Source organism: Thamnophis elegans, chromosome Z (assembly GCF_009769535.1).
Source record: "Thamnophis elegans isolate rThaEle1 chromosome Z, rThaEle1.pri, whole genome shotgun sequence".
NCBI lineage: Eukaryota > Metazoa > Chordata > Lepidosauria > Squamata > Colubridae > Thamnophis > Thamnophis elegans.
The window spans coordinates 25,648,325-25,675,148 of NC_045558.1; the positions used below are offsets into that span (position 1 = coordinate 25,648,325).

Here is a 26,824-nt window from a genome sequence, read left to right on the forward strand (position 1 = left end):
CCCTTTTCCCTGAGGGGACTCAGGGCGGCTTACAACTCATGGGAAGGGAGTGCAAGACAAAACGTAAAGTAATATGTGAGTACAAATAATAATAGCAATAAAACACAACATTCATTCAACTTTCGGGTGGGGTGTATGAAGATCTTATCCTCAGGCCTGACGGGATAGCCAGATCTTAAGGGCTGTGCGGAAGCTCTGGACTGTGCTGAGGGTGCGAATCTCTACGGGGAGATCGTTCCAAAGGGTCGGAGCTGCTACTGAGAAGGCTCTCCTCCGCGTAGTCGCCAGTCGGCACTGACTGGCGGATGGAACTCGGAGGAGGCCCACTCTGTGCGATCTGATGGGACGAAGGGAGGTAATCGGCAGAAGGCGGTCTCTCAAGTACTCAGATCCACTACCATGAAGGGCTTTATGGGTGGTAACTTTACCTGTTAAGGCCCGGAACAAAGTCTCTTATAAGACAATGAATTCAGTGTGAAAGAATTTGTGGCCAGAAACTGACTCAGAAAAACTTTGAATGGTTTGACGCTGATCCTAAGCCTCGTAGTACAGAGGGTACCATGATGCCTGATATTGTATCTGGTCAAATCCAAGGGTCTGGAGATCAGTGCTGTGGATTTTGAGTTAATGGAAGAATATCATGAAGAGTTTAGCACTGAGAAGTTGCAGGAATACAAAAGCAGCAACATGGTTAAAAAGATTTCTTCAGGTGAGATAAGAGAGGATATTCCCAGTTCCTTGATAAAAGAAATGTGTAAAAAGTTGGCAGAAGTTCAAAAGGGTGAACAACAGTGGTGGGTTACAACCGGTATGCCCCAGTATGGGGACACCGGTGCCTGCCAGGAGCACTGGGTACTGTTCCAGTGTGGTGCTCCAGAGGGCCCACCCACCTTCTTTCCCATATTTGAGCTCTTCAGGGCTTCTGCGCACAAGCACGGAGCGTACGGCACCTGCACAACACTCTACTGACCAGCTGGAGTGTCACGGAACATTGCAGGCGTTAAGGATGCATGTGCGTATTGCACGCGTGTGCACACATGCTGCATGCATTCATGTGGATGCCGGACGCTGTTGCGCCGTACCAGTTGCAACGGGATTCAACACCCACCACTGATGAAGAAATATCATCTGGGCAAAGCTTTGACAGAAATGAGCTGAAATGTGAATTTATTCAATGACCAATTTCACTTTCAAGGAACTCTGAAAACAAGCAGAATGTCAGATGCTGTGGTGCAAGTTGAAAAATGGCAGAAAAGAGAAAAAACATCTGATGATTAATGTTTTTATTGGTGGGGAACTCTCCTTCCAAGTAACACTCTGTGTAACCTCTCTTGCTGTTCACTCTTCCCCAAAGAGCAAAAGCCAACTCTGGGTGCTTCAGGGAAGGTCACAGGGAAGCATCAGGAAGACACCAAGATCTCTGTTCACTCTGAGCAGAAAGTAAATGGGTCAGAGGAAGAAGAGAGGCTAGGAACCTTGGCGGGACTATCAAGGGAATGACCCAGAGGTGGGTTGCTACCGGTTCGCACCGGTTCGGGTGAACCAGTAGTAGAAATTGGGACTGAGTCGCTGAACCTGTAGAGGTTGCAGGCTGGAATGGCCTTTTCTGCTAGATCCCACTGAACAAAGAGAGGCACAACAGTGTCAGCGAGGCTACTCATGAGGAAGCAGGCTCATCCTAATGTTTAATAAACTAATGAATTATACCAACACCTATTTAACCCAACACATGGAGCAATGCGACATTGGAAATAGCAGCTTGTTTTTTCTGCTGTGCATGTGCTCCAATTCGATGAGTCCAGTTTTTGAGACTTCAGATTTGTGCTTTGTGTTGACTGCATGTTTGGATTCCAAACCTGCTTCTCTCATTTTGGATTTGTGCCTTGACTTGGATTTATTGTGTGTAGATCCTGGATTGTGCCTGGATTTCAGATTGGACTTGTGGATTTGTGCTTTTGCCTGTGGACTTTATAACCCTGTGTCTAGTTTGAGCAGGCTTGCAACTTTGGAGTTGATGTAAATAATGAAGTTTTTAAAACTCCCTGAGAGTTCGTGCATGTGGACTGGAACAGGCCAATCCCATTAGGACATATACTCTTTTCAGTACAAGTAAAATTAAGTTTTTATTTTATTCAATCTTAAATACAGTATTTATTAACTTTTACGTTTATTTCTCATGTAATGATATACAATCCTATTTTTACTTAAAATATGCATTGTCTTTATTTCAGGAACACATAAAACTTATTCACATTATTTTTATGGGAAAAATTTGTTTGGTGCTTGTCGTTTTGGCACTTGTCATGCCTCCCAGAACCAATTAACGATGAGAACTGAGGTATCACTGTAAATGTAATTTTTTACAAATTAGTATTTGTGTCTTGGAAGAAAACTTTCAAGTGGTTCAAAAAAAGATTAAACGTACTAGGTAGTTAATATTCATATGTGCATTTGAAGAGATCATATAACTAAATGAACTAAATATCTGGTGCCCAATAGAATTTTCCAAATATTTTTAAAACTTTGTGTGTGTGTGTGTGTGTGTGTGTGTGTGTTACATTTTGTTATCTACCTTAAATGAAAGGATTTATCTAGGTATCTAATTTTTTTGAGATACATTTTTAGAAAAGGAAAATAAGATTGTTTCTTATATGACCTTTTTTTGAGATGCTTAATATATTTAACTGCGGCGAAAGAGATTTAGATTCAAATTTCATCTAATCATGAAGATCACTGGGTACCTCAAGTGAGTGCTGATTACTGACCTAGTGTTAATTTTGGTGTTAATGTCTGCTAGCTGTTTTAAAACCTAGAGAGCAGAGATTATCTGATAGACCAATTAGTGGATTATCTAGATAATCAAACACTAGACCAACAACCAAAAAGTAAATAACAACCTGATGAAGGAATCACCAAAAATACTTCCACCAGCATGTATATGGCAAACTCCACTCCTAGTACTAAAAATGTTACTTAATCAGATAAGGAAATATTTGCAAGAAAACAACCAAGCTCAGAGAACACCTAGGTCCTCACTCATATATATCCAACCCTCATGTTTCTTTATATTTTTATACAGTACTTCTTGGAACAATACAGTTTCAAGTACTACTAATTGATTATATACAGTGATTTATAAATTACTGTAAATTACTTAAATATTGCTTTGAAATAGTAGAATCAAATATCAATAGAGCAACATCATTTCTTTTTGCTCATAGCCCTTCTCATGAAGGATTAGGATAATTTATATTGAAAACTAATTGCAGTAGACTTGTTTATCAAAATCAGAAAAACTATCTTAGCCATATATTCAGTGAATTGATATGTGATTGTTATTACTTTAAAAGCTGCTTCTTGATTCTGTTGTGTACTGAAAGGTACAGCCAGAATGCTTTATGTAGTCCTGTTTGCTACATGTGTCATACAAGAATAACAAGATAATATCTATAGATTAGAAGAAAACAACTAATTCCATGTTGACTAATACTATATAAATGATCTTATTAAAGTGACATATGGAAAACTTCATCCAGAATGCCTTCTCTTATAAAATTCTGTGCCCAAAAGATGATAACATGGTTGAAGATTTTAAAGACAATTTTAGCCCAAACTGTGATTCTCCAATATATATGTTTGGTAATATTGAAAACTGCAAAGGAAGAAAGAAAATATAACAGCATCTTTCCTTGTGCTGCCGGTATTGAAGCACTGATTGACTTTCAGGTACAGCAATATCTATGTGGAATATCTATTTTTCCAGCTAAAAAGCAAGTTTTCAGTATTAGAATAAACTTTATTCCTACCATTTGTCGACAGCACTATCTTGCTTAGCAATAGAAATTTTGGGCTTAGTTGTGGTCATAAGTGAAGGACTACCTGTATTTGTACAGTAACTATTAATCAACGCATGTTGTCTTGAATAATTAGGTTCCAATGATAGTTAAATCAGTTTCCACGGTTGGTTTTGATTGCTTAGTGCTATTGAATGTAATATGGGCAGTATTCCAGTCATCGAGAAATAATACAACTATAGGTTGCCAGTGGTACAAAATGTTTTAATGTATCTGCAATGTTGATACAACAGCTCAACACATTCGCATAATTTTTCATTCTGAAAGCTTGGCAAGTTTTCAAATTCAAGGCAGTCTCTTCATGCACAAGCATTGATTCAGGTTTTTTTTTCATACATACATTAAAATTTTTCATCCCATCTATGCCAATCAGTCCTCAGCTATTATAAAAAAGTAACTGTTCTAAATCAACAACTTACTGGACCATACTGGATTTCACATACAAGCTTGTTAGTGTTAGTCTACATTATATTTCTCATTATGTTCTTAAAAGATATTAATTTCACAAGAGATAACATGCATTAAATTATCAGGTAGCTAGTATATGTCATTTGACTAAGCAGGAGCTATTTTATTAAAAAAAATAGCTCACCACATACGTTAACACAGTAAACTTACCAATACAAGATTTTGAGTAATCATGTGCTCCCTATCTCATTTGTTTTTCAAAGCAAGTCTTACTGGAGGCACGTTATTTGTTTAAATTAGTAATAGTCACACTGACAATTAAATTTCTGCACTTGTAGATACCCACATGTTGCAGCACACTAGTAAACAATGTACAGAACTTCTTTGGCACAATAAAGCATTTCCTCATAGTCCTCAAAATTAGAGGTCCCTGTAAATATGAATGTTTTACACAAGATTGTATTAATATACTCAACCATTGCCAGTAATGCTGGAAAATAAACTCTTACTAAATAGAATTGCACTTCAAAGTTTAAATTGCAAAGCTTCAAAAATTAAATAAAGTTTACTGTTATCATAGCTATTTGGCCCTCATTTTAAAATTTTATTACAGAATAAATAGCAAAAAATAGATTTGAATCAAAAAATTGCAAAATACTTAAAACATTTATATGAAAATCTAGTGTAATATTTTCTTAGAGGTTTTAGAATGAACCCTTATTTATTGTAATATTTTATTTGCAGATTGAATTTAGTGGTTAAGAATATTTTTCCTTTATACTGTATTTTAGTTTTAATTGTTTGTTGAAAACATGAATATTGTTACGGAGTTGATATGTATCTTTGTTTTCAAAGACAGTTATTAAACACAATATTTTAGATTTATGGAAACAAAAAAGAAAGCATTTTTAAAAATTGAGTTGACATTTTATAAGTCTTAATGATAAATTAAGGAATGCCACTTGAATGCAGACACAAAAGCTTCTTTCTGTTTAGACTTGTTCAAGAAGGTGTTAGTCCAGGACTTGTTATCTCTGTTGTAGGGCTTGCAAGACATTCACTTGATTTCAAGCTGGTGAGAGATTTGTAACTTGCAACTGATGTCAAAGAACCACAAAGGCCAAGTAATGAAGGAGTGTCTTCTTTCCCTATTAAAGAAAGTTTTAACTCTTAGTTTAATAGTAATAGTAAACACATTATGAGATGTTCAAGGCAGGATTAAATTGTTCTCCTTTCTCTAAATCTTTTACCCAAACCGCTGCTATTTCAAGAAAGAAAGTAGCATTGTGTACTTCACCAATTGCTATGCCTATGTTTTTCAACATTTTTTTCTTTTTTTATCTTAGCCTGTTTATTTTCAAATCAGCACTTTTGTTGAGATACTAACTGTGCTATATCCAAATGAGCTTAGAAAGGTTAAATATTTATTTACCCTAGACAACCCATGACTCCTTTACAAGACTGCTCAGCTTTACTCCAAAGCTACTTCCTCATCCCACTAGGCAGAGGCAGTGAGCTCTTGTGGCTAAAGAAAAAAATCTCAACGTTTTTTGAAGATGAGCAAACACAACTATTTTATTCCACAAGACAGAAACCAATGCCAAAAGTGTTTCAGTCCAGTCCGTTTAAAATATCAGACTTACATTGAAATGTAGGTGTAATTTGTTATGTTACACAAACTGTCTTGCAAGTTTACAATTCTTTGAAAATATTTTTATGACACCTTCATATTAATTTCAGACTCCACACTATAATCAATACCAGGACAGATGCTGAAGCATTGTAATTTGTTCTCAAAATCAAAGTTGAACAGATAGCAAAGGTATTAGATAGATAGAAATATTGCATAAATTTGTATTATCTATGAAAACTATATAATTATACCTATTCTCCAAAAGGTAAAGAAAAGCAGGATACTGTATTCCAAATACTCTAATTGCATTATTCCACAACAATATATAAAAACCGGTAATATTACAAATCAGGCAAGTTTAGTCTCAAACCTTCATTAGAGACCAGAAAACTAATATGTAAGCAGATTACAAACCATACATTTACGCTGCTATTTATATTAAATTAATTCAACTGAATTTAATTTTGAATTGCAGATTTGTAGTTCTTAAGCTATACGTAGAACAACTGTATAGTCTTAGGTATACCTGGAAATTAGGCATTATACACAGATATTTGGGGTTGTTCACTTTACCTTCACTAAGTAAATTTAGTCCATCTTGCTTCCCATCTGCATCTGGTGGATTACTTGGATCCAGGGATGTCTGAGAAAAGCTTACATCAGCAGAGAGCTGATCCAGGCTGTGATAACTCTTTCTGCAATATCAGTGACAATTCATTTCATTATTTTTGAACTTTTGTTCACAATTTTCTAATTCCAGTATATCTTTTTATACAACTATACATTTTTTAAATTATCTCCCCTGCCTTTCCCCAAAAATGTATAACACAATATAGTACATAAAATTGGAAAAGGAGTTAAGATCATTAATACTATACTAATTTACTCTAAATCCAGTCCATACATTTTTTAAAAAAAATTCACATTTAAAATTTTTGCTTGTATTTCATTCTGATTTTGTATTATTTTTATGGTAGTATAATATATTTGCTCTTAAGTGTTGGATTATTTGATCACTTGAAAATTTTAATATATATGTTTATATATAACTAGCTACAGACTTATAATTGTTCCAGTTGCTATCAAGTCTTAGTATTTATCAAAAATATCTAGATAATTTAACTGAAAGGAATACTTTTTCTAATAATACTTTCAAAAATATCCCCTGTATTATTAATATTTCATTGTATCTTGCAGTTAGAAAAATTACCAAAGGCAGATACAGTAAAACTTAACAAAAATAATTACTCATAACAGTTATATTATCAATGCTATACGAAGCTAAAATGAATTGTAATACCAAAGAAGCATATGTGTGTCACATTCAAAAATCCCCCATCATATAAGCAGGATACAACTAGTGCATTATTATTTATGCCCTTTTGTATCATTTGCCTATCATGCATTGAATTGATACACTGTTATAATTGGATGATACTGATGTGTTTAGACTTACACTTTCCCTATATATACTTCTGTTTGTGTATGTATGCGCTCACAGAAACACAAATTATGCTAATTGGTTGAAATATTTTGTCTTCAAAAATAAAACTACTAATTTATTAATCAACATTAAATATGCATTTAAAATAAGGTTAATCCAGTGAAAGATCCTCTTTGAAATATATTAAATTCATAACAAAATATTAAGAGTTGAATGTTACTTTCAATATGTTGAATGTATAAAATTGTGGAAGGGTCATTAGCATATATGTTTTGGCTTGCTCCAAAATGGTCACTTTTTGGTTTAATATTAATAGATATCTTAATAGCATATTGGAAAGATTAATGAGATACAAAGATACTGATGTAATATTGAACAATTGTCATATATTTGGAATTCTACATATCAAGCATGAATTGCAGCTAGAAATTAATGAAAATACATTCAAACCTTATTTAAAAGCCTGGACTGATGAAACATATCTATTTTCTACTATCAGCTTGCTCGGTATTGATGTCTAGACAGTTTGATTATATTTCTTCATATGGTCAGAGTTCGATTTACTCTTTAATAACTTTAATGCATTTTATCATGAGTATTCAGAAAAATATTTTCTCCATTTATTTTTGTTCTAGTTGTGTTTTTTTCTTTATTGTAAGCAATAATTTAAAAATAACCAGTCCCAGTCTTTGCTAAGGGATTTATGCATTTTAAAAACATTACTTAACCAAAAATGAAAACTTTAAACCTTAACAGCAGTCTATATAAACGTAATCAGATCCAATTTTTTTAACCTGTATGTCGCTTAGATAAAAAAGGTGCTATCTGAGCAAAGGGTTACCCAAACCAACATCTCATTTATATTTCAACTCTTTTTCCCAATCATAGTTCTAAGTGTAATTAATCTTTAATATAAAAATTAATAGAAAATAATAAGCACAGCTAATCTATCACTTGCTTACCAATCACATATTATTTTAACTATGCCAATTTGAACCTATTGGCATTACTACTTCTTTCCTTGTTGTCTATCTTGTTCTTGCCTCTCACATAAAGCCAGCACATGCCATGTTGCAAAAGCAAAGATTATCAGCTCATCTCATTTCACAACAAAAAAATATGTTCTTACAAAATATTACATTAAACATAGTTGTAAATTATTTCAATTATTTTTCTTGGAAAGCAAGGCTTAAATATGAGATAAAATATAATAACTAAGCTATCAAATACCTGATAGTACTACTAACCCTAATTATTATAATCCATTCATGACCAATATAAACTCTGGGCCTATGTTGGCATAAGTGGAGGGTTAATAATTAAATGGAATTCTATAAATCTGAAAAAATAGCAGTAGCAATAGCAATAGCAGTAGACTTATATACCGCTTCATAGGGCTTTCAGCCCTCTCTAAGCGGTTTACAGAGAGTCAGCATATTGCCCCCAACAATCTGGGTCCTCATTTTACCCACCTCGGAAGGATGGAAGGCTGAGTCAACCCTGAGCCGGTGAGATTTGAACCGCTGAACTGCTGATCTAGCAGTAGCCTGCAGTGCTGCATTTAACCACTGCGCCACCTTGGCTCAAAAACAAATGAAGTTCTTATACATTATCAACATATGGCTATCTATGAAATTCAGAGCTACTAGATGACTAATTTAAATTATTTAAATAAAATTAGACACATTAATGGAGGATAGATCTATCAATGATTATTAATTATGAATACCTATATATTTTTCATTATTTCCAAAATAATTCTAAATTGTGACTAGTACAATAAAAGGTGAACTGTCACCTACGTGTCCTGTTTTGAGGTTTTCTGGATTCATGTAACGTTCAACATTGTACTGCAAGAAATAATAGGCTGATATAAATAGGCTTTGGGCCTTATTGATAAGGATTTCTCTTACTTTCTTACATATTAACCAAATCAAAATAGAATTCCTAAGTTTCAAGAAAATGTAGAGAATCTTCCAAAACATATGCATAAATAGGTTGCTAATATTATTTAAAACTATCTTTAAATGTATGTCTTAAAAAATTATGTGTCCACACTTTCATATCATCCAGCAAAATATGATAAGCTGTAATGGGTGAACTACAATTTATTAATGAGGAAATCTATATTTGTTCCAAAGAACTCATAGAAACAAGTAAGAACAAATTTTAAACTATGGTTGAGATAGAATAAGCCTGTATACTACTATACATATTTTGGTACACTTTTTGTTACTAAAAATAAAATATCCATTTTGATAGCATATGCATTAATAATAAACAACCCCATGTTAAAAAGTCAATAATATCCTAATGGGAATTTGTACCCAAAATTAAAAAGCAAAACTCCTATGAGCATATTTAAATGATCTTAATTATTGCAGTGTACCATATTGCCCCAAAAAATTGAAGATGTTAGGAAAATATAAATATTTGTTCCAATGTTGAACTATTGCTCAATTAATCAAATACAAGTATTCTGTGATGCACAATATACTACAATATGCTTAATTATAACCTTGTCAGATTGGGCTAACATGCAAATTTAAATTTTGAAATGAAAAACAATGCAAACCTGATGTAAAATTTAAAGCGTACCAAAGCCTTAATGCTGAACAAAGTATAGAAATCTTTCTTATGAGTTGGGGAATCTGTCTACAATTCTTAAGCATTATATATGATTCAGTATGTTTCTAATTATGGTTAGTAAAGCCAAGCTTGGAAAAGGAAAAAGATTCACATAAGAAAAAACACAAGACAGGCAGTATCTGAGCAATTTGCAATCCTTCCATTATGCTCGCACAGGTTTGATATATTTCTCAAGGACAGCCATTGTCACATGCAGTGCTCTCAAAAATTATGCAATGTCAAAATAATTGGAATGTTAGTTTTGCTTCCCATCTTTCTAATATAGCAATAATAAATTTTCTGAACAATTTGCATGGACAAGCAAAATTAACAAAAACAACCTATTTACATAGGAAGTGATTTACATTAATTGTAAATCACTTTGTGCACACACAACAGTGTAAAAATTGTATATTGGATACTATATAAACTATTTGTATTATAGCACTCTACATGTGTTTTAAGGTAATGAAATATTTATCACAAGTCTTTCTGCACTGTTTTAATAATTAGGCATTCAGCAACTTTTGGTTGTCTGCTGAGATCTAAAATTCTGATGGATGAGATATGTGTGTGGAGGAAGGTGAATGAGATTTCTGGGATTTTAGGAGCACTGCACAAATATATCAACTTACTCATCCCATTGCTTATTTTGCTTTCCATAAAGCAGCGTATCCAAGGCAACAGCATTAACATCCAGAGCTCCTGGGGAAGGCCACTGATTGGTGAGATGGGTAGTTAATTCTTGTCTTGATCTTAAATCATTATTCTTTAGCACAGTTCTGTGAACACATAGTGAATTTCATGCCATTAAAAGTAATATCTTAAAATAAAGGAAGAAAATAGGCTGTTCTTGAAAGATTTTCCAGCTAGCATACTAAAGCATTTTCTCTCAAGAGATTTCTCAATGAAAATTTTGCTCTTGAAGAACAAAATTGAATTCACATGACACTAGAATAAGGGATGTTTTTCTTGTATTCTACAAGAACAGATGATCAGTCAATTATAAATATGGAACTAAATACAATAAATTAAAAATGCTTACATAGTTTATCACATTTGATGCTAAGCAAACTACCAGTATACATTAAGATTGCTAATTTAACTGCTAATTTATAGAAGAGCCCTCTCTGTTTCTCTACCTTTTTTTCAGAAAAGTTATTTCTGAATCAAGAACAGCTGATGTGAAGTAATGAAGTATATTTATTTCAAATGGGGGGGGGTGCAGGATTTAAATGCTGCTTCATACAAATACGTTGCTGCAGCAAAATTAAGATGTATAGGTTTCTATATGGGTTATTATGGCAATAGTAGCATTGTTTGGTGCCTTAGCATTTTCTTTTAAAAATAACAATATAATTTTCATCCAAACAAATAGGCTACATCACATTTTGCAATGTTATTCTTACAAATTTGAAAAAAGGTTTAAATATTTTGGGAGTTGTATGTGTCTATGCATTTAATATATATCTACATACATAAACACATACATCATACTTTCATTCCTATGAAAAATGCATTGAACTATATGTCACAAAATCTAAAATAGCAAGAAACCACCCTAAGGTACAAATAATTTTTCCCAATTTCATGACTGTCACTCTTAGTCAGAAATATCAAACCTCAGTATGCGTCTCAATAAAGGCTGTCACTTGGGAAAGATTCAGAGTGTTTATAACTAATAGTACAACCACAGCTTTATTACTTACCAGTACCATACTATGAATTCTCCTATTGGGTAATCTCCTTCACATATCCCTCTCTATGGAATGAGTTCTGATCACCACCTTGACGACTCAGATCTGTTGAAATTTCAAATGTCATGGATGTAAGCCCATGTGGTGTGTTAGTTGTCTTCTTATTTCATGTTAGTAGATAGTGTTAGAAAGTCCCTAAAGCAAGCAAACTAACACAAACACAGCATGCTGAGGAAATCTGAGTTTGCGGATTTATGGAGGAGATAACAATAGTAGAATTCAAGTTACTGATACAGTCTTTCTGCTGATCATGGTTATTTGCCAGGCTTCCATTCTGGGACTCTTTCCCAATAAGAAGGAAAAGGGAGCAGTGCAACAAGTGTAAAAAAAATCCAGATCATATACTATGATGGCCTCATTAAATATCAGTTACATCTAAATCACTATTTTTTATCTATGTTACCACAAACCAAATTATTTTTCTCTCAAGTAATGACTGAAATAGTTTTCTCTTGAACCTCTTGAAACATTCAAATGTCAAAATTTCTAATTTGGGGGGAAATGTCCAAATCAGTACACTGAAGAAATTTTGCATCTAGCATTTTGTTTGTATGCTGTTTCAGCTGAACAATTCTTAATTTCAAAATATTTCACACTTTTTTACTTTTAAGGTTATATAAACTATTGGCTCCTTAAATAAATTCAGATTAATTATGTCATTTTCTTTCTGCCAGAAACATTTGAAAATGTTATTATAATTTATCATTATAATTACCATTTATATTATATTATGAAATTATAATTTCATGTAAAGGTATTCTTACAATGTTCTATATAGAATAGGCATCCAGTCTTTGTGAAAGACTACAGACTACAAATGGTATAAAATGGTGCAAGTAGATTGCTATCCAGTATACAATACTTTGATGCTTGCACCGAAACGTCTACACTGGTTGTCAGCTGGCTACTAGCCCAATTAAGATGCTGGTGCTGATTTGTAAACCGCTCAACAACCCATGGCTTGGTCTCTGAGAAACATCTGACAATGCTCTCTAAAATAATGCAAATGCAGCTGCAAGGAATATAAATCTTTCCATTCCTCATCATCCAGTCACAGCTGAAGAAGCTTCATTTGACACACCCACACCTGTAATCTTATAAGTAGAACAACACTGATATTGACCCTAAACTCTGCTGAAGATATTACCTAGCCTGGTAAGGAAACGTTCAGAAACTAGCCCATAAGCTCGGACAGTGAACTTCACCCTCATCCTACACCCTCATCCTACACCCAAGCTACAGATATTCATCACTATTGCAAATTTAAATCTACTCTAATGTCTTCTGGCTGGAACTTTTTAAAAAGAAGTATGGATTAAAACATGTGATAAAGAGATAGACAAACTTATGACTGGATTCAGAATTAAATGAGATGAGTTTACAAATCTTCTATGACAATAAAATCCAAATCTAATGATGATAACTTCACATCTTAAATATATAATTTATGCTCAACTAATGTAAAAAAATCTTACTAACAAGAAATCAAATACCTAGAACTTGTTTCCCATTAGCACACTATTTTAGTGTATGAGGTAGAGTCACAGGATTATAACTGCTACAATGAAAATAGTATCAATCCAGAGTATCTAATAAAAATGTTTAAAAATGTATCTAAGCAAGAAAAAATTAATAACCTACTCCTAACAGTGAGTGAGTGTGTATGTGTATGTATGTATGTACAGTATGTAAAGATCAGGGATGGGTTTCAAATTTTTTTACTACCAGTTCTATAGGCGTGGCTAAGTGGGAAGGCATGTGACTAAGTGGCCATGGCCAACTTGACATTAGTCATGCACACACCCATTCAGTCACATCCCCCCCACCGAGCCACGCCCACAGAACCGCCGAAAATTTATGTTTTGCCAGCTGGGAGATTGGCAAAGAAGCCTCGCTTTCCCCTTGGCCATGGCTCTCAGAGGAAAGAGGCTGGGATGCTGGCCCATGGCTCACTTCCCATCTTCTGCAAGGTGGCGGCAGTAGCAGATGCCAGATAGAGCGTTGGAAGGCAGGTCGGTCCCACTCGCTTGCCTGTCACTTTCCCAGCTGCCTGCCCAGCTGACCAGGTGGGGTCCGGACTGCAGCCAGCAGGGAGGGGCACATGTAGGGCGACATGGGAGATAACTTGCTGCCAGAGGCTCCGCATGGACAGCAAGGAAAGGGCACAGCAGCAGGGGAGGCTGGTTATCCCCCAAGCCGGCTCTCGGAGGAAGGAGGCAGGGATGCCAGCCTGGAGCTTGCTTCCCTTACCGCTTACCACTTCCGCCTATGCCAGATGGAGTGTTGGAAGCAATGCTGGTCCAGGTCGCGCTGGACACCGCTTTCCTGGCCAACTGCCCAGCTTACCGGGCAGGGCCTGGGCTGCAGCTGTTGGGGAGGGTGTGTGTGTGTGGAGCAAAATAGAAGGGGGCCCACTGGCAGAGGCTATATGAGATTGGCTGTCCCCCAAACCGGCTCTCGGAGGAAGGAGGCAGGGATGCTGACCTAGAGCTTGCTTCCCTTACAGCTCACCACCTCTGCCTATGCTGCATGGAGCGTTGGAGGCCAGGCTAGTCGCGGCCAGCCGTCCGCTCCTGGCAGGCCGGGAAAGTGGCAAATAAGTGGATGGTGAGAGAAGGGTGCAGTGGTGGGGAGGTGCCCTGCCGGCAGCAAGTGAGCAGCCAGGTGGCCAGGCCCGGCCTGGCTTACAATGCTCTGTCTGGCATGGGCAGTGGTGAGCGATAAGGGACTCGAGCACAGGCCGGCATACCTGCCTCTTTCCTCCGAGAGCCAGCTTGGGAGATGGCCAACCTCCCCACTGCTGCATCTTTCCATCGCTATCCACATGGACCCTCTGCCAACAGGACACCTCCCATTTTGCCCTACGTGCACCCCCTCCCTGCCAGTTGTAACCCAGGCCCCGCCTGGTCAGCTGGGCTACCAACTGGGAAAGCGGTAAGCGAATGGGTGGGCAGCCCGGGACCAGCCTGACCTCCAATGTTCGGTCCAGTAGGGACAGTGAGGGAAGGGCGCAGCAGTGGGGGAGAATGGCCATCCCCCAAGCCAGCTCTTGGAGGAAAGAGGCAGAGATGGCAGCCTGGGGCTTGCTTCCCTTACTGCTTGCCTTCCATGCCAAATGGAAAATTAGAGGCCAGGCCACTTGTTCGCCACTTTTCTACCTTCCCGCCCTGTTGACCAGGCGGGGCCCAGGTTGCAGCTGGCGGGTGGGAGAGTTAGGCTAGCATGAATGCTGCTTACCTGTATGTAGCAGGAGAAGGCAGTTCTGTGGAACCATGTGGTGAAGGCGAGGCAGGGCGAATGTCCGAGTGGGCCAATTCAGGGGCATGGCTGGCCAGCTGTCAGTACTGGTTTGGCAATCCAGGCCCAATTTCCGCTACTGGTCTGAACAGGGAGCAACCCACATATATATGGGACACAGTGGCTCATTGGCTAAGACGTTGACCTTGTAAATCAGAAAGGTTGAATAAACTCTGTAGCCAAGACCCTCAACTCCAGAACCAAACGCCTAGCCGATAAAGACCACCTGAAAACTGAATTACACACTCTCACAAACATATTAATCTCCAATGGATTCCAAAGAAAAACAATTACCAACCTCATCCAAAGGGAGACTCCCAGAAACCGAGACACAGAACAAGACAACGGCATCGCCCTCCTCCCTTACATCAAAGGCACCACAGATAAAATCAGCAAAATTCTCCACAAATACAAAATCAAGACAGCCTTCAACACTGACCAAAAAATAGCCAACATCTTAAGAAACCCCAAAGACAAAATCCAGCTAGAAAACCAAGGAGTCTACGAAATACCATGCAAAATCTGCCCTGCAACAAACATAGGACAAACGAACAGGAGAATAAATGCAGGCATCACAGAACACAAAAACGCAGTAAAAGAAAAAGAAAAAGCTTCCTCCCTTTTGCAGCACCTTAAAGCTATAGGACATGAAATTAATTTTGAAGGAACCAGATTAATCTCCAAAACTGAACATTTCAACAACAGAATAATTATGGAAGCTATCGAAATAGAGAAACATCCCCACAACATGAATAAACATGACGATACCTCCCACCTACCAGACATCTGGAAACCAACCCTAATCAACAAAAAAGCCCCACCCACCACCCAGGCCGTTACAACACAAAACAACAATGGACACACAGCAGGCACCAATCAGCACCAATCTACCAATCATGATACAACCACACAATCAATCATTCCACTTACTGAAAAAATGCCAGCACTTCACACACCCCACCCCACTCCACCAAGATTTATAGAAAGACGGCAGCTCTGACTACGCTTTAAGCTCAAAACCCAGCCTGAAGATGGCGAGTGAGACCTCGCCGAAACGTTGCCAAGACAATCTCAATCTTACATGGGAAAAGACCTGAATACAAGAAGACCAGCATACCTACACCTGTGAAAATCTACGAATACACACACACACACAAACACCTCTAATTTTGGGTGTAGGGAAAAGGAAACTGAAAGCAAAATTAAGATTTTTGAGAAGTTGTTATGTAGACATCCATTTTCCAGAAAGCAAGCTAAAGGATGTTCAACTTAAAAACAAGACTGAGCTGGTACTATCATCTGAATCTGCAGGGTTTTGCTCCATCAGGATGTTTCAAAATACATAGTATTTCACATATTTCTTCAGAATGTTTATTACCGATATGCAGATGACTAATACAGAATAAAATATGCTAACAGAGCTGTCTCATATAACACAGGGTCCCAAAGACCAAATATCTAAAATTTTGTTTGAGACAATTCTGATTTACTCTGAAAAGCAGTTCAATCTTCATATTTTTCATTATTTCAGCTACATCAATTAAAATACATTGATGAGACATATTACAGATTACCTAGGGTGCAAAATCTCTTTGAGAAATACAACAGTAAGGTTTTGCTTCTCTTATTAAGCATTAATTAAATCTTCAGATAAGATATATGGTACAGAATCAGTGTGAAAGGTATTAGTTATATGAATATTGTTGCTAGTGCTGTTGCTAGTGCTCTCACATAAATGGGATAACATACCACAATCTAGATGAAGAATGATGTTTAAGATGGGTGACTTTTAATAACCACCACCAAACAGATCACACAGATCCAACAAAACCACTTTCAAGAATGCAGTCCCCCCCCCCCCAAAAAAAAATGACGCTATCTGAATAGAATCAGGACAGGACACAACTAAGGCAAAGCTCTTTAAATGAGGAATGGCAAGAGCCCAAAATGTAACTGTACAAACTATAATGCATAAAGTATAATTCAAGAATATCTCTTCAGGAAATTTCAAGGCACCTGGGATAATCTCATTGCAACCACATCAAAGTAATTAGATGGTTAGCTTCCTTAAATATTGAATTATAACATCTATATAATTATTGAAATATAAATATTGAATTATAATATCCATACATATGCTTTATTTAAATTAAGTCTGCATATCAGTGATTGCAAGACCTCTGTAAACGTCATATGCTAAATCTCAATCTATCTCTCTTTCTCTTTCTGACACACTCGCACACACTTTTAAAATGAAGCTCATAGGAGGACAGAGAAAGATCTTACACAGTTCACCATAACTTCAACAAATAAGAAACTACAGCAGCTGTCTTAAGGAACCACTTTTGTGACAAATGACCTCTTAATTCAGTATAGCACAATCCAACATTTCCAGCTCAATTTATAAAATGAACTACAGAATATTTGGTTCCAATGAGTATTGTCCATCAGGCTCAGAATACAAATAGGACTTCCTAATATCCTCATTTAGCCAGATATATCTGAAATCACACTTAGAGCTTATTCCTCAAATCAGCATTCATGTGTAAGTACTAATATAACTCCCCCCATAATTTATCTTGTGAAATCAGCACAACATATACAATATGATCCAAAATCCATTTGTCACAGGGCAAACCAGAGAGGTAACTGAAACAGAGGTACTTAAGATAGGCAGCAGCAAAATAAATACAAATACTTTAGTACTTGCAGATTAGGAACAATATATTTACCAGTTGTTTGGTACTTAATGGGTGGTATAGAACTCTGAACGTATTTTCCAAAAGATGAGTACCATAGTATCAGAACACAGCATCTGCATCACAATATACTACTTGCATCCTTTTTGTAGAGTTATGCAATAAACATCAGCTATATGTTTTAGAAAACTACATAGTAAATTTCAGCAATATTAAATGAGTTACTGAAACTACAAGAAGACACTTTACAGGCTTTTGAATGATATAACTAAGGTAAAGGTAAAGGTTTCCCTCACACATAAGTGCTAGTCTTTCCTGAGACTAGGGGGCAGTGCTCATCTGTTTCAAAGCCGAAGAGCCAGCGCTGTCTGAAGATGCTGTTACTTCCCACCAAAGGTGGCTCCTATTTTTCTATTTGCATTTTTACATGCTTTTGAACTGCTAGGTTGGCAGAAGCTGGGACAAGTAACAGGAGCTCACTCCGTTGTGCGGCAGTAGAGATTCGAACCACTGAACTGCCAACCTTTCTCATCAACAAGCTCAGCATCTTAGCCAGTGAGCCACCGCAACCCTTTTGATTAACTAAGCAATGCTTATTCATTGAGATCCACTTCATATCTTTAGGTAACTCCTAATAACAGCAAAAAATAATTTAAACTTCATCTTCTTATGAGATAGGCTGGAGAAGGTATCCCTGATGGAGTATTTAATGAGCAGGCCACAAGAGAGGTCACAAAAATACTGTTGTATTTTCTACTAAGATTAAAGAGAGAAATACAGAAAACAAAGCAATAATCTCCTTATGTAAGGGTGACATTTCTTACATACAAACCTCTATACGATACTGGACCAGACTGGACTAATCTGACCATCTACTTCCAATTACAGTTGCCTATCCTTGTGATGGCGAACATATGAGGTATGCCACAAGGTGGCATGCGGAGCCATTTATTAGGCAAGCGAGACTCTGCCCTGTCAGCTCCAGCGCACACTGACTTCAGCCTTCTTTTTTGGCTGTTTTTCGCCATCTGGAGGCTTCTCTGAAGCCTCCAGAGGGCAGAAAACCACCCAACGCGCAAATGCACAAACACACACGCATACAACCTGGCCCTCCAAGGTCAAACACAACCCTGATGCGGCTCTTAATGAAATTGAGTTTGACACCTCTGCTTTAAGTGAAACAAATAATGCACACCGGATAAACAGACTCCAACTTAAATCCGAGAATGGGGGTGGAAGAGAAACAGATTTTAAAAGATTGTTTATACCTTGCAGGTTCAGGTTAGTTCAAACCTCCAGGGATAATATTTAATGATACTAGGTCGAAGTTACTGTAACCTGAATACAATCAAAAGTACTCTGCATCAAACATATTATTTATGTCAAGCACAGGAATCCAAGCAATTGAAATAGCAATAGCAATAGCAATAGCAGTTAGACTTATATATTGCTTCATAGGGCTTTCAGCCCTCTCTAAGCAGTTTACAGAGTCAGCATATCGCCCCCAACAATCTGGGTCCTCATGCATATGGGTTTATTGTGTGCTAATACTTTTTACAAAAATCTGTACTATTAATGGTCAAAGCAAATTGGAGATAGATAAGGAGTCACAGAATTCAAGGTGGGCTGGACTTACCATATTTTTCAGAGTATAAGATGCACATTTTTCCCTCAAAAAAGAGGCTGAAAATCTGGGTGCATCTTATACACTGAATATGGCATTTTTTGCTTCCCGAAACCCCACCCCCTTCAACAATATGGCTGTGCATAACTTGTAGGAGGTTTTCAGAGAGTTCCTGGGAAGGGCAGAAATGAGCAAAAAACGGGCCATTTTTTGCTCAATTTTGCCTCCAACCCAGCCCCCAGGAGCGCTCTATAAGCTTCCTAAAAGCTATCCATGCCCATTTTGGGGGCAAAAAATGGGCCCGTTTTTGCGAAAAGCGGGCTGTTTTTGGGACGTTTGCAGAGTGGAAAAACTTTTTTTTATTTGCCTCTTCAAAACCTTGGTGCGTCTTATACTACGAAAAATACAGTAGATTTCTTGATACAAAGGCTTTCAAGATTGATGATGTGCTTAACCCTTCCCTTTTCATCTCCTACACTTTATTGACTATATCAATTTTCCATTTAGAAAAAGGAAACTGTCTGCAGCTATTCTACTGGATAAATACAGTATTGTATTTGTATTGTACTGTACTTCTATTGTATACAATTTATATATAATATAATATAATAATATAATATAAAAGACTTCTGGAAAGTTGAATGAATGGAATTTATCTTTCTAAAAGGTGCATACTCTCTTTATCTCATTTCTAAGATCCACCATGCTATAATAAAAAGGAATTACAAATCAATTTTTTGCTTGATAACTCATACCTAGAAACATATTTAAAAGTGGGTAAATTTTGGGTACAAGCCAAGAGTGGGGGGAAAAACCAAATACGCCTGACCAATGATGGATGCAAAGTAGCTTTCTTAATTTCTTTTTACTGTGAGCATGAGTTAAACTCTAAAATTTATTTATTTATTTTATCATTTTAGAGTTTGGGTTATTTTATGTTCATTTATATTATCATATGTATGTTTTATTCTTTAATTGTATTATGTAACTAAATGAAGTCAACAAATCGTTACTGCTGAGTACGTAATGTAGTATCTTCACACTCTTAATTTTTCAAAACAAACAGTCATATCTTCATTATTTCTGGCAATTAGGCATCAAGATTAAAAATTATGTACATAACATTTTACTGAGAATAGTGATAAAATAGTTTCAATCATCCAGTTTTCTTCATAAACTATAAAGAAAATATATTAAATTGTTTCTCTTTTTACATACTTTCATTTGAAAACTGACAAATATTCTGATAAAGAGAACAATCCATTCCTATTCCAAGATATTATTCAGTGAAAACTCTGAAAAAACCCCACTCTAGAGTTTCTATGGAGATTTTCATCATTCCAGGTCCCAAGTGCGTTTTTCAAAAGGCAACTGGACCTGATTTTTCCCCCTTTGAAAACGTTTTGCTTCTCATCTAAGCTTCTTCAGTCTAGAACTAAATAAGTTTTTTGATGAGAAGCAAAATGTTTTCAAAGCAAAAAACAAAGTCCAGGAGACTTTAAAAAAGCATATTCAGGACATATTCTAGAATGATTTTTAAGTAATGAAAAATTTAAAAAAGTCACTTTCTGTCCTCAGCATAACCCCCCCAAAAAAGAATATAAATTAACAATTTGTAAAGGAAAGGGGAAATGATTAGTGCTTAGAACTCTCAAAGCTTTGAAAACTAAGCTGTACAATTTCACTGAAGCACTAAAGATTATCTAGTTATGGCTTGGGACAAATATTTCAGGTAGAAAAGATACTAATGCTTCTGTTTTGTGTATTGATGTTAGTTTGGTTAACGCAGTAATTGGGTGCTGAAATGGCACCCAAAAATGAATGTTGAATCCACTTACTGAAATTGATGATTCTTAATATGCTATATAATATTTACAATATTTAAAAATTAAACATTAGAAAAAAAAGTGTGTTTAAAAAACTAGGATACAACTTACAGCCTTTCTATCTTTTGTAAAGAAAATAGTTAATTTTAGTAACTTTTATTAAATTTAAAAGTTAATTTTAGCAACATTAATATTCCTCAACATTTTAAGTGTACTTTTCTGTATAAAAAAAAACCTTAGTCAACAGCAAATTTGGGAAAACATCTGTACCATAACTAACTTACAGCTGATCCTGCAGTTCTACAATGATGTACTCAAGTTGTTCCTTTTCCATTTTATGAGCCAGATTCATAGATTCTATCTTCTGCTGCAAGGCCTTCTTCTGAGAGATGGATTCAGCCATCTGAGAGTCTCTGAGGCGTACTAGCTCTTCTAGATAACCCTAAAAACATAAGTATTTCATGAACTTTTAGTTTTAAAAGTACTTTGACAATATATTTAATTTGACACAAGGGCTGGATGATATATAACCTATGAAAAAAATCATTCAAATGGACTATATTACTGCTTATATATTAAATGCAGATACTGAAGTTATTTGCCAGCTATATACATAGTTTCTGTGTCTATTTAAAGGCCTAGATAGCCAGAATGTATAGTTCGTATGAACTGATAATCTGACTGTTCTTCTAGGATGTGGGTGATGATTGCTCATTGTGTAAAATGTAAGCCATCCAGAATAATGTGCAAACAGGCAGCTTTTAAATTAAAAAAAAAAACACTTTTCCATTCAGTTGAACCTTGAAAATATTAGTTATAGAAAACTAAAGCCTAACTGAAAATAGGCATAATAGCATTTACGAGAGAAAGACTGAATGATTTTACAAATCTCCATCTAAAATGTTATGTAAGAATATTATTCTCTCTTTCCAGTCTTTTATATGGGTTGATTAGCAAGCTTACTGACAGTTTCAAAAATGCCAAAGAACAGAAAATAGTAGAGATCTGCAACTACTCCTTGGAAATTGTCTATAGGATTGAAACAGTCTCTGTAGAACAAATCCAACTATCTTTGCGGGTAGAAGAGTCACTAGAGGGTAAAAAAGTGAAGCAAACTCAGTAATAAAAACTTAAATCAAGACTTTTAATATCTTTAATAAATTAGAAAAATAATATCTCTTTAAGAAGACATTAGATATTGTTGCATTGTGATCAATAATGTTGACTATATATATGTTGCATTTTGTCTATATATGTAATGAAAACTGAAATGCTTCACATTTCCTGTATGCATGCCTCCTCCATATATCACAAAGCACAATACAAATTTAAAAGAAAGAGCATAAATTTTTATCTCTGCTATAAATGATTAAAGACTTTACTAAGAGACAACTTTCTACATTGCCATTAAGTTTTGCTTGCTGTGCTTTTTCTTGCTTCAGGAACAAGAGGTAGAAATTGAATTTGAAAAAGATGGAAGAAAAAGAACAATTGAGGATTCCTCTGCCAGAAGGCTTTCTGGCTGCCTCTCAGCTTCAATAGATACAATAACTTAAGGATTATCTGATTAAGAAGTAAGTCTTGTGCGATCAAAAGCAGTTTTTCTATTACCTTGTTCCCAGAACCATAGCTAACTAAAAATATTACAATGCTACATTAAATAAATAATAATTTTCATTTGTAAGATTTTTTAAAATTAAATCTTTGAATTAATGTTACTGTAACAATTGTAATATACCAGTTATTTTCAGTCACTTTATCTCAATTAATGTTTACCTTTTGTTCCAGAGTGAGGAGGTATTTCTGTTCAACCCGTTTGCACTTGTTGTACCAGCTATTCTCATCCATGCTGAAAGGAGGACCAATGTTTTCTGGAGTACTGCTTTCACTACCACTACTGCCCAGTGTTCTTAGCTCTTCCTCATCACTACTGATGCTGTCAGAACTGAGAAATCAAACTTAACAACTAAGAACAATAACTTGCAAAATTTAAATGGAAAAACTGAATTATTCAAAATTGCTTGTTTTTAGATATTCCAATAAGAGATCAATCTTATAATCATGAATTTGCAAAAATTATTCTAGATCCTAAAAACAAAAGCTAACATATCATCCATTCGCTAAGCGTTTCTGCATTGCAGAAAAGTGCTATCTACTTCTTCATGGATCAGTTTCCTTTCCCCGCTGTTGAGTCCAATTCTGCCTCTATTATTCCTGTTGCAAGTAACTGCTATCATGTAGATTACCTCCAAGATAACAGGTACAAAATCTAACATGATTTACATACCTTCCAACTATTCTATGATGGTGTTGAAATAAAAAGAAGAAATACTATTTTAATCTCAGTATAGCTAAGGATGGTTTATACTGTTACAGATAGAAGAAGGAAAAGGACATGATTCTATGATCCAGAACAAATTGTCATATTGTGCAGATATTGGATGGTTCCCTTTACATAATATAAGTACCACTTCCTATATCTTTTATAACTATATCTATTATCAATGTATCCATTTTCTTTCTAACTTCTGTCAACTTGTCTTGTATATTAAAATAAGCTCAAGGAAATATTTTCTTCTATCAGTAGTTCAACTAAAGAAAGAAAAACATATTTATGGGACCACTAAATAGAAAAGTGGGATGTAGGGAAAGAGAGTTGTAATAGATTTGTCTGCATCTATATTAAGGCATGAGTACTCTATAGCATACAAAATGCATGCTGGTCTTAGATGTGGTGTAAACCTTTACAAGATTTGTGAAAAAAGCTTCCTTACACTTATATTTATAATAAATACAATGGCTACAGGAAAATGACTCTGAGAAGGCAGTCCTTTAACCACTGTGTGGCTAGCCACGAGAAAACAATTCATTTATGATACATGTCATGTTCCAATAAAAACATTTTCAATGGCATTTGGAACTCCTCCTTCATTCTTTCCCTTCCCAATAGAAAGTATCACAAAGTATTAAAAACAATATGTGAAATAAAAACCATACGAAAATATATTACAAGAAATCTTTAAAGCACAGATGAACTTTACAGACTGAACAGATACCTTTGGGTGAATTTCAGATATGGTGTATAATCTATCACAGCTGGATAATTGCCATCCAAAGCTTCACCTTTGAGGCAGAAGCTGATGTGGAGTGAGAAATCAGAAATTAAGAACATTAAAACATATTAGTATTAAATAATCTCAGCACTTAATTCATTTTTCCACAAAATCACCACTGCAAAAATTATGTAAGAACAGGATTTAACATGAGAAAATTCAACCTTAAATGTAGATTCTGACATACCTACCATTTCACCAGCAATCAAAATGTCATTCTGGGTTTTTAAAGAACGCTTTTTCCAAATATTTCTTTTTAATAATTTTATATGTACCGGAGAAGAATTCAATACTTTTTAAGGAAAGCAAAATAATCTATTTGATCTTCATAGATAAAATAAAAATAAAATAAAAAAGAAATGACAATAAAGTTGCCACTCATTATCATTAACTAGCCACAACATATGTAAAACAAAGGGCCTTTTAATCTCTGATTGAAATCCATCATACATAATCATTTAAAATCTAATTATAATGTATAATGCAGCTCTACATGAGCAAGTCTTAGGTAATATCTAGAAAGATAAGCAGATCAAAATTGGTCAATGCATGGACACGAGACTATCAAGAAATATCAGAACTGTAGGTTAGATGTAGAAATAGTTAACAAAATTATAAAAGAAATGAATGGAAAACTAGTTTTGTGATATTGCCCAGAACAACCTATGGATATGTCTATGTCATCACAAGCAGTCAAGCACATGTCCACCCTAGACGAGTTCAAATCACCAGGACCAGATGGATTACACTCCAGAGTTCTGAACGTGATCTCAGGACCACTGAACTATGTCTTTCAAATATTCTGGAGCACTGGGGAACTGCCAGAGGACTGGAAAAACACTGATGTAGTTCCCGTCTTCAAAAAAGAGGGAAAATGGATCCAGGAAGCTACAGATCTATCAGCCTGACCTCAATACCTGGGAAGATACTGAAAAAGTTAACCATGCAATGAATCTGCAAACACCTAGAGGCAAACAAAGTAATAAATAAAAGCCTAAATAGGTTTATCAAAAACAGATCATGCCAGACAAATCTTATTGTATTCTTTGACAAAATGACAAAAAATAGACCACAGGAATACTGTAAATATAATTTACTTTTATTTCAGTAAGGCATTTGATAAAGTAGATCACAACCTATTACTTGATAAAATAGAAAAATGTGGGTTAAACAGCATCACCACCAGATGGATTTGTAACTGGATGACCAACCACATTCAACATGTAATCCTCAATGAAACTGCATCTATATAGAGGGAAGTATACAATGGGGTAATCCAAGGCTCTGTTTTAGGCCCAGTACTCTTCAACATCTTCATCAATGATTTTAATGAGGGGATGGATTAGGAAATGATCAAATTTGCAAACACCAGCTGGCAGGAATAGTCAACCCTACAGAAGATAGGCTTAAGATACAGAAGAACCTTGACAGAATTGAATATTGGGCACTATCTAACAAAATAAAATTCAATATTGAAAAAAAAGTAAGGTTGTACATTTAGGCAAGAAAAATCAAACATAGAGGTAAGGTATAGGTGGCACCTGACACAATACTAGCAACTATGAGAGGGATCTTGAGAGTCCTAGTGAATAATCATTTAAACATAGCCAGAAGTGTGCTGCAATTGCCAAAAGAGCTAACACAGTTCTAGGCTGCATAAACAGAGGGACTGAATCAAGATCACATGAAGTATTAATAACATTTTATAATGCCTTGGTAAGATCACACTTGGAATACTGCAAAAAAGTTTGTCATCAGGATGTAAAAAAAGATGCTGAGACTATAGAAAGAGTGCAGACAAGAGCAACAAAGATGGTTAGGGAACTGAAGGCTAAAACATATAAATAATAGTTGCTGGAATTGGGTATGTCTGGTTTAATGAGAAGAACGACTAGGAGTGACATGATAGCAATGTTCCAATATCTAGGGGACTGCCACAAAGAAGACAGAATCAACCTATTCTCCAAGGCATGAGAGCAAAACAAGAGGCAGTGGATGGAAATTAATCAAGAGAGAAGTAACCTAACATTAAGAAGAAATTTCCTGACTATTAGAATAATTAATCAGTGGAACAATTTGCCTCTGGAAGTTGTGAATGCTCCAACACTGGAAGTTTTTAAGAAGAGACTGGACAACTATTTGTCTGAAATAGCATAGGGCAGTGATGGCGAACCTATGGCACGCGTACCACAGGTGGCACGTGGAGCCATTTGTCAGGGCACGCGAGGCGCTACCCTGTCAGCTGGCCAGCTGAGTTCATCCTTTTTTAAAGCCATTTTTCGCCCTCCCCAGGCTCCAGAGGCTTTATAGGAAACTGGGGAGGGTGAAAAGAGCCCCTCCCCCCCGGAGGCTTCATCAGCTTCCCTGAAGCCTTCAGAGTGCAAAAAACTGCCCCTACGGGCAAAACGGAAGTTCGGTTCTGATTTGCTCGGAGGGTCGTTTTGACTGAAGCCTCCTGAAGGTCCCTGAAGCCTTTGGAGCGCTCAAAATAACCTTCCAAGCAAACTGGAAGTGACATCTGGTTTGCTCGGAGGGTCATTT

General features: G+C 35.9%; 1 protein-coding gene across 3 annotated transcripts in view; it reads right to left on the minus strand.

The window, feature by feature from the left end:
- Window positions 1–4,052: 4,052 nt before the first annotated feature.
- Window positions 4,053–26,824, minus strand: part of RUNDC3B (RUN domain containing 3B) — a 64,480-nt gene continuing 41,708 nt past the window's right edge. For 2 of the 3 annotated variants that reach the window (XM_032238028.1, XM_032238027.1), the window contains 6 exons: window positions 24,227–24,307; window positions 22,947–23,115; window positions 21,455–21,612; window positions 10,603–10,749; window positions 6,469–6,590; window positions 4,053–5,410 (listed from right to left, as the gene is read on the minus strand). In XM_032238028.1, coding sequence (XP_032093919.1) covers window positions 5,265–5,410; window positions 6,469–6,590; window positions 10,603–10,749; window positions 21,455–21,612; window positions 22,947–23,115; window positions 24,227–24,307 — 823 coding nt within the window. In that variant the 3' untranslated portion in view covers window positions 4,053–5,264. The remainder of the gene's footprint in view (window positions 5,411–6,468; window positions 6,591–10,602; window positions 10,750–21,454; window positions 21,613–22,946; window positions 23,116–24,226; window positions 24,308–26,824) is intronic. The other variant, XM_032238030.1, reaches the window with a different exon arrangement.